We start from the raw sequence: 8,172 nt of genomic DNA, 5'->3' as shown, positions 1-8,172 counted from the left end.
TTCTGAGTATCAATTTTTATGAAGTTCCTGAACAGTGGCTAGATGTTTTTTTTTGTTTCTACTTAATTTGATGTGAAAAATGAAGATTAAAAATAAATTCACCAACCTGATAATAGAGATCTGTGGTGTGTGTTTGCTGCATGATTACAGACTGCCAACACTACTCAGCTCCTAGACAAATATTTTAAATTATGTGGGGTTTTGTGCAGATACTTACAGTGGTATTTTTAGTAAAGGGTTTGTGACATTTTTATATGCTACAGATGTTGTCAAGTTTGTTTTTTTTTTCTTTATTGTTGCAGGAAAAGGATAATGAGTTATCTTCTAGTTCTACTTGGTTTGATTTGAGATAAAGGCTTTGTGTTCAAAAGCATTAAAATGCAGTTGGCTTTTTTGTATATACCTAGTGCCAGAAGCACATGGCATGTCTTAAATTTATATTTGCTTTAATGTCTTTATTGTAAGACAAGATATACCATGGTTGTTTAATTCCTCAGGCTTCTTGAAGCAGACAGTCTGAATTTAATATGACTCAACTTGCTTTCTGTCTAAAACGGTTTTGCACCTAATATTCCTTTAACCTGTGCTCAGCATCATCTAGCACTCTCTGACCCTTCTTAATTCATCTCCCTTGCTTTGATCTGTTTGGATCCTGTTCCCTCTCCTTTTCCAAGAAATCCTCTTGCCTGACAGTCATCAGACCATGTCTGCACTCCCTTAAGATCTAGCTGCAAAACCATTTGTCTGCACTGCTCAAACCCCTTGAGACTTTAAGGCTAAAAGCTGAAGAAAAGCAGTGCCCAAGCTGTTGAGTCTGCATGGTTGATGTATGACTATGGAGGTCTTACCCTACAGTTCAGCATGAAAATATACATATTAACCATAGCACCTGCTTTAGCTAAATACAAACAATGCATAATTTCAATTTGTTAAACCTGTATTTCCAATAACGTGCTCTGATCAGAGAATTCAAATATATTTTTAGAAAATCTGTATTGCTGTACCATGCACATTTTGGGGTGGAGTGGACAAAATAAAAGTATGCAAAATAAAGCAAATTATACAGGTTTGAGCTTCACTTACCTTTCCTGAACTAGGCTTCTGTAACGTTTTTCTTCTGTAACATCCAGGTGATTTCATATTCAACAGACATCTGAAATATCTATGGAGAAAATAATCTAATTTGGACTAACAGTTCTCCAGAAATACATAGTTATGAAAGCCCAGAACCTGTATGGAAACTCTTGCACTGTATGATGTCTAAAATTAGTACTCTTCAAAATGAATTACAGAGACTTTTCTTACTTTTTCTACTGGAATTTATATCTATAAATGAAAAATTACTATTCRTACTGTTGGACACAATGTTTTGATTTTGAAGTTCCCCTCTAATATTTACTCACCCCTCAACCTTGCATGTGCCTTCTCTCATGTATTAATTTTGATTGGCTATCTTCTTGTGACAATACATGAAAACAATTAATGTGATTTGTTGCTAATTTGTAGCTGGAATTTACACAAAGCACTAACAAAATAATTTTCAATTGTGCAGGGAATTTCACTCTATATATATATATAGTTATATATAGCTATATATATATAGTTTTATATATGTATATATAAAGTTATATATATATATATATATATATATAACTTTAATTCCAGTTCTGATAATATTTACATCATCAGAATTATTGGGTTTTTTTACTTTTATATTTGACCAATATTGTCAAAATAGAATTCTGACTCTGAATAAAGCTGAATAAAATCAGCGTTCTTTACACAGCAATGGTCATATGCAATGAAGTTACAGTGAACCAAATGTGTTTAAAATTAGGGCTTTTATATGGTCCAAGTAGCGTGCAAAAAGCATCTACTGTCTTTTTTAAAGAAGTATTTTTTTTTATAGCTCTGTGTGGAGGAAACATAACTGCAATGAATGGCACCATATACTCTCCAGGATACCCTGATGAGTACCCAAACTTTCAAGACTGCTTCTGGCTTGTTAGAGTACCACCTGGGAATGGAATCTACATCAATTTCACAGTTCTCCAAACAGARCCAATATATGATTTCATAACTGTCTGGTAAGAAAACACTTTTGGCATTTGTTTAATCTTCATGTGACACTATGCAACCAAATATGAATTGAAAATAACATATTTGTTATTTTCCCCTTGAAACTGGTGTTCTCTCTAGGGGAAATGACTGAGTTTTCTAATGAACCATTCTCTCTAGATAGCACTGGACAAGAATTCAAAAACAATTACAGTGTTCCTCAGTTTGTTAACAAAGAAAAGCATTCAGAAGTATGCTATAAAAGATCRTCAATAATAAAGAGAAATAACAATTAAGAAAGGAGTGATAATAAGGAGTTTCAGATGTGTATATTAGTGTTTTAGACTATGAGTAATTGAAGCTAAAGTAAAGCAACACTTCATTCATTTATTCCAAGTTGTCTTCTTTTAGTCTTAAGARTACATAAAATGAGAGAATCTATTTGTATTTGGCTATGACAAAAAGAATTGAGTTAACAATAACTGTAAACAAATTGTGTTCTCTGAGTACCTGAATTTATGTCTGGCAGCTCTGCATGATGATCTTCAGCAGCAGCCAAACATTCATTCTTCCACCACGTACCTGAAGATACTTAGTGGCTTTAGTCCTCCTTTGTACAAATGTGTAAAAATTGTGATATATACATGATGGCTGTTTAATTATGATGCTTATACCACTTCTGGGATACTATTTATTTACAGAAAAGATAAAACATTTTATAGCGGTTTCCAATGAAAAAWACCCCATTATGTTCACAATTCAAATACTTCTTCAAAGTATACAATTTCCCTGCTAAAACGGGGGAAAGAGTCAATGTGCCATCATTTGGACAAACCTATTACTACTATTACTACAAAATTTTTGAAATTAAAAAGTCCGTATTTTTTATTTTGAAATTAGTTTCTGTTAAAATATATTATGCTAATAATTATTGAAAAATTAGCTTTAAATTTAAATTGAAACTTCTGCTACYTAATGTTTGACAATTCTAATCTGGAAGGAAGCATAGATGAGCATTTAATACTCTTGTATTATGATGCTGTCCTCTCTACAGTTCCACTGTTTTCAGAATAATCTAGAGAAACCAAAAATCTAGAGAAAAATCACTGCATTAACTTAAAATTTGGAGCAATTATATTAATTTTTGGACCAAAAAAAAAAAAGAAAAGAAAAATATTATGTTTGTTTTTCTTAGGGATGGACCAGACCAAACTTCCCCTCAAATTGGACAATTTAGTGGCAACACTGCATTAGAATCAGTCTATAGCACTTCCAATCAGATTCTGATCAAGTTTCACAGTGACTTTACTACCAGCGGCTTCTTTGTACTTAGTTATCATGGTAAGTGTGAGAAATTAAACTTGTTCACTGTTTATATTGGTCACTGCAGGAAGAGAAGGCATTAAAAAAATCAACTGTTTTTTCTGAGAAGAGGTGCTATTATTAATGTGACTGACCTCTATTAGGGTAATGCAAACATATGAAAGATTAACATGAATRATGAAAATAAGTTATTTTCTTGACCAGATATTAAATTTACTAGTAGTCAAGCAAAAATGAAAGACTTCACTCTGATGAGACGTGATCTAAGAAGGCAGCATCAGGACACTGAAGTTCAAGCTGCTCATATTGTTACTTCTTACAATGTTTCTGAAATTCCTTTGAAACTTAAATGTTTCTGCATGACATTCAGTTCCTTTTAGGGCTTTGGATATTTTGAAGAAAGTGTTGTTTTTGTAGAGATGCCATTGATGGTCAACTATATCTATGACACAATGTTTCCTRTGCTATGTAGTTCAATGACTGACTTAGACAGTGTAGTTACATTAATCTGCCCTTGAATCAAATACTGACTGAATGAAAATGTATARGAATTAATGCACCAAATTCTACCAGTTTTTGTACTCACCCAAACCCTCTGTGGCCAAGTGTCTTTTGCCTTGTTATAATTACAAGRAAACAGATTAAGAAGTAGAGGTGGGTTTAGATGCTTTGTGAATGCCTGTTGGATTGAATTTTCTAGGAAACATGGACAGAMTAGAGCCTGTTTTTCTGGATCCTGGTCAAATTTTGTGACTGGAATACTTTCTTTTTGGCTTACTAGAGACTGTGGTGAACACAGATAGAGTTGATGAGATTAAATGAACTTCAGTCTAAGTAAAACAAAGCAAAACAAAAAAATACGTAAAGCCTACAAAAAAACTCACCAGTAGCAGCACTTGAATTGATTATGGAATAGAGACTCCAGCAGGCCTAGGCAGAGACGGATCAGAATTTCCATTCCAAATCTTGGCATCAAAATTACATGYATCAACTTGCAAAGACAAACTGACATTTTGTATGCATTAATGAGTTGACATGTATTGATATCAATTAATGTATCAGTATATGGCTAAAAACACTTTAAAATGCTTATGTAGTAGAATTGTTCAGTTCGGAAAAGACCTTTAAGATCATCAAGTGCAACTGTAAACCCAACACTGCCAAGTGAACCAGGCTGCTGAATAACACATTGCATGCTTTGCAAATATCTCCAAGTACGRTGACTCCACATCTTCCCTGGACAGCCTGTTCCAACACTTGACAAYCCTTTTGGTCCACTCATTTTTACGAATATCCAATCTAAATCTCATGTGGAGCAACTTAAGGCWATTACTTCTGGTCTAATAATCTGCTAGTATTAAAGTGTCTCTAAAGATACTTTTATTTGTTTCTTTTGTTGTGAAAACTGTCATGCCACAGGTGTGGGCCCTCATGTGCAATAAGGATGCAAACTGAGCTGCACCAAGATTGCTTATAAAGAAACTTAAAGCAATTTTTGGATTCATGTGTAAATAAATAAACAAACCTCTCAGTATCTTGGAGTCAATGATCCTTCATATCATCTGCACAAAATTTATAGTAATTACAATTTATAGTAAGGCAAGGGAGTGCAAGGAGTCAAATTTACTTAAAATAAATAATTTTGCAATTAAATTTAATGATATTACTGTTTCCCTAAAATGAGAGACATTTGAGATAAGGTTTATGACTTGTTTATTGAAACAATTTTAATTATATTTGTGATTTTTATTATTATTTCTCTTAATATGCATATAGAACAACTGATGTTTTCTTGGTGTGTTTTGTTTTAAATTGCTTTATTTTAAGCCATAAAGTTAGATTTCTGATTCACTGATTTAAGTAGATCTTCATTATATGATTGACAAAAAAGGAGTGTAATAAGATATCAAATGAGGGTGACTCAGTAGCAACAAAAGGTCTTGATTGCTTATAGCAAAAATGTTGTGATTGACAAAAGTTGGACCAGTTAGGATACTAAAGGATCTAATTTGCAGGAAGCAATCACAAATATGTATTACTGAAGCTGAACTGTCATCTGCCATAAGTAGGTGATGTTTCTATAATGCTACACATCAATGCTATATGAAAATGTAATGTTTTTGAAAACCAAGCAAACTTCTTCCTGAATGTACATTTTAAAACAGAGAAGACTCCACTGTTGATATGAACATGTCAATAYGATTTCTTTTGTCACATTTCTGTCCCAATTTCATTAAAATTAAATGGAATTTTGTCTCCAAATATGGGCCCTTCACAGGATCTCTGGGGGAAAAAAAGTCAATCTATAGTCAAGCTTCTGAATACTCTTCCTACTTGTCTTTTTATTTATTTCACATACTTTGCCTGGCTGTTGCATCATGTGCTAAATCTCAGAAAATTATTTGATTGAAACTTCAAATGTGAATTTTGAAAGCAGAATTATTCTCTGGCCCTATCTGCAGGTGATGTGGGCTCCACAACTGTTCATTTACAGGGAAATTTCTCATTCAAAATGCTTCTGTGCATTAGTTATGCTGCCTCTGGGTAGAATCTGGGATTCCAAAACTTGTAGTTATTACAAGGTTTCAGAAGTGGAAGAGTTCAACAGTAAAATAATATTGTTAAAAAAAAAAAAAAACAACAACAACAAAAAAACCCCAGACAAAACAATGACTGAACAATAGAAAAAATATTTACTTTTTGTCTGAGATCACGTCAGTGAGAAAATTGGCAACCACTTCTAAGCTTTTTATGTTGTTTATGAAGAGGATTTCACCACTAAAATGAAGTAACTAATCGAGAATGCAGTCACAACTTCCAATGTTTTAGTTTTGTTAATTTTGATTCTTTTGAAAGTTTCAAAATAAATTAACAGAGTTTTCATTTTTATCCTGCTAATGTGGATATTGAATCAGTTATTACATGGTTATTTAACAATGTTTGAGAATGTCAACTGTCCTTTTTCCTGTTTATAGCCTATCAGCTCCGTGTCTGCCAGCCTCCAGCAAATATACCAAATGCTGAAATTCTGGCTGAGGATGATGAATTTGAAATAGGTAATATAAAATTAAATGGAAGCAGAATTTGTTTATAAAATAAACTTGCTGTGTACAGKCTGTCTTTTCGGATGGGAATCATATGTGTAATATTTTAGATTTTTATCTGAAAACAYGTTTTTTAAGAAATTATTCCTTTTCCCTATGCATTCTGAATCTCACATATGTTTCAGAGATTACAAACAACACAGTAACTCTTTGTAATTGACTTAATTTRAAAATACATTTTTCATACTGTTAATATAAAATATTGTAGTACACTGAAACAAAGAAAGAAGACCCATATGAAGACATGTAGCCAATGGTATATTCTGTACTAGAATTAAGGTTGCATGACCTAGAGGGTAAAATCAAATTTGTAAAAGTTATGAGGATCAGAGAAGAGAATGGCATTCTGACTTTCTGAGACATGTCAATAATATTATTTCGCCACCTATATTTCAAATAAATATGATTTATATAATTCAGTGTCAGATTTCTGGTCAGCTAGTTTTGCTCAAAGAGAATTTTTTTTTTTTTTTTTTAGGATATACCAATATATGGTTAGTTATGTAGCTCACAAAGAGAAATTCCTTTTTTTTCCCTTTTTCCTCTGTAATCTGGACCAAAGAGAACTACTGACACGTGCAATTTTTTACTTTTATTGGTACAGAAAACTGTATGAATTATTGGTTACTTTATAAAAAWACTAAAATTTCTTATTCTGACAGTGCTAAATTTAGATATCATTAACTAAACCCAATTTACATTTTTTTTCCCCTCGGGATTGTATGAATTACTTAATCTTATACCTTTATTTAGTTCCATAATTGTTAACCTGTAAATTATGTTGCTTAAAACTTTGTGGACATTTGGTTCACATAGCATCAGTCAAACCCAKACAAATTAGCAAACTATCTAACAATAATGTGGTGGGAAAAAGTGATAGATGCAGCGCAGTGTGCAACACAAAGCTCATTTACCACATTTCTTAGACTAATCAAAGTTGTTTATGCCAGAGGTCATTTAGCCCATTGTATAATATGGTGGTAAGAAACTTCATCAGTCAATAATGTTTTCAAAGCTAAAAGTCGTTGTTAATAGCTGTTTAATGTTTCTTTTGTTTGTGTTTTGTCGTGTTTGTTTTTCTGAACAGGAGACATAATAAGGTACCAGTGTCAGCCAGGCTTTACTCTGGTTGGGAATGAGATTCTGACTTGCCGGCTGGGGGAAAGACTTCAGATGGATGGAGCTCCACCTACTTGTCAAGGTTCTCTCTCCTTTCTATTTTCCTGCTGCCAGACAGTTAATTGGTGATTTCTTAAATAATTTCTACATCTCATTACCTAAAACAGCATACTGAAACTATATCGGACTTTTGACAACTTATCCAAATATATCACTGTTTGTTTTGTTTCATATATGTCAAATATTAATGCAGAATAATTAGCAATTTTAAATGGATTATGAAAGATTAAAGGGCTGCTGCTCTAATTTGTGAAATTAATTTTACAGTTCCTTTTTTATTTTTTTTTTTGCAGGGGGTCTAATTTGGAAAATAATTTGATATTTAATTTTATCTACAACATAGTAGTATGAAAATTTATATGGATTTTTTTTTTTTAAATGCTAAATTAACATAGCACGGATTTGGGTGAACAAATTCACAAAATCATTTGTCAGAGGAGTTTAAAGTATTTCCATTTTTATTCAATGTATTCCATAAAACAGGTTTTCCCCGTGTGTGTCTGTGTGC

The 8,172-nt window shown here is 32.5% G+C and overlaps 1 protein-coding gene across 3 annotated transcripts in view; it reads left to right on the top strand.

Moving 5' to 3' along the window:
* Positions 1-8,172, top strand: part of CSMD3 (CUB and Sushi multiple domains 3) — a 575,335-nt gene that overhangs the window by 484,190 nt on the left and 82,973 nt on the right. For all 3 annotated transcript variants that reach the window (XM_057367689.1, XM_057367683.1, XM_057367675.1), the window contains 4 exons: positions 1,910-2,087; positions 3,254-3,399; positions 6,357-6,437; positions 7,573-7,686. In XM_057367689.1, the coding sequence (XP_057223672.1) occupies positions 1,910-2,087; positions 3,254-3,399; positions 6,357-6,437; positions 7,573-7,686 (519 nt within the window). The remainder of the gene's footprint in view (positions 1-1,909; positions 2,088-3,253; positions 3,400-6,356; positions 6,438-7,572; positions 7,687-8,172) is intronic.

This window comes from Malurus melanocephalus, unplaced genomic scaffold (assembly GCF_030028575.1).
Source record: "Malurus melanocephalus ecotype Western Australia unplaced genomic scaffold, MMel_1.1 scaffold_3, whole genome shotgun sequence".
Lineage (NCBI taxonomy): Eukaryota > Metazoa > Chordata > Aves > Passeriformes > Maluridae > Malurus > Malurus melanocephalus.
The sequence above is the reverse complement of the archived record's forward strand: the minus strand, read 5'-3'. Positions and strand labels throughout refer to the sequence as shown.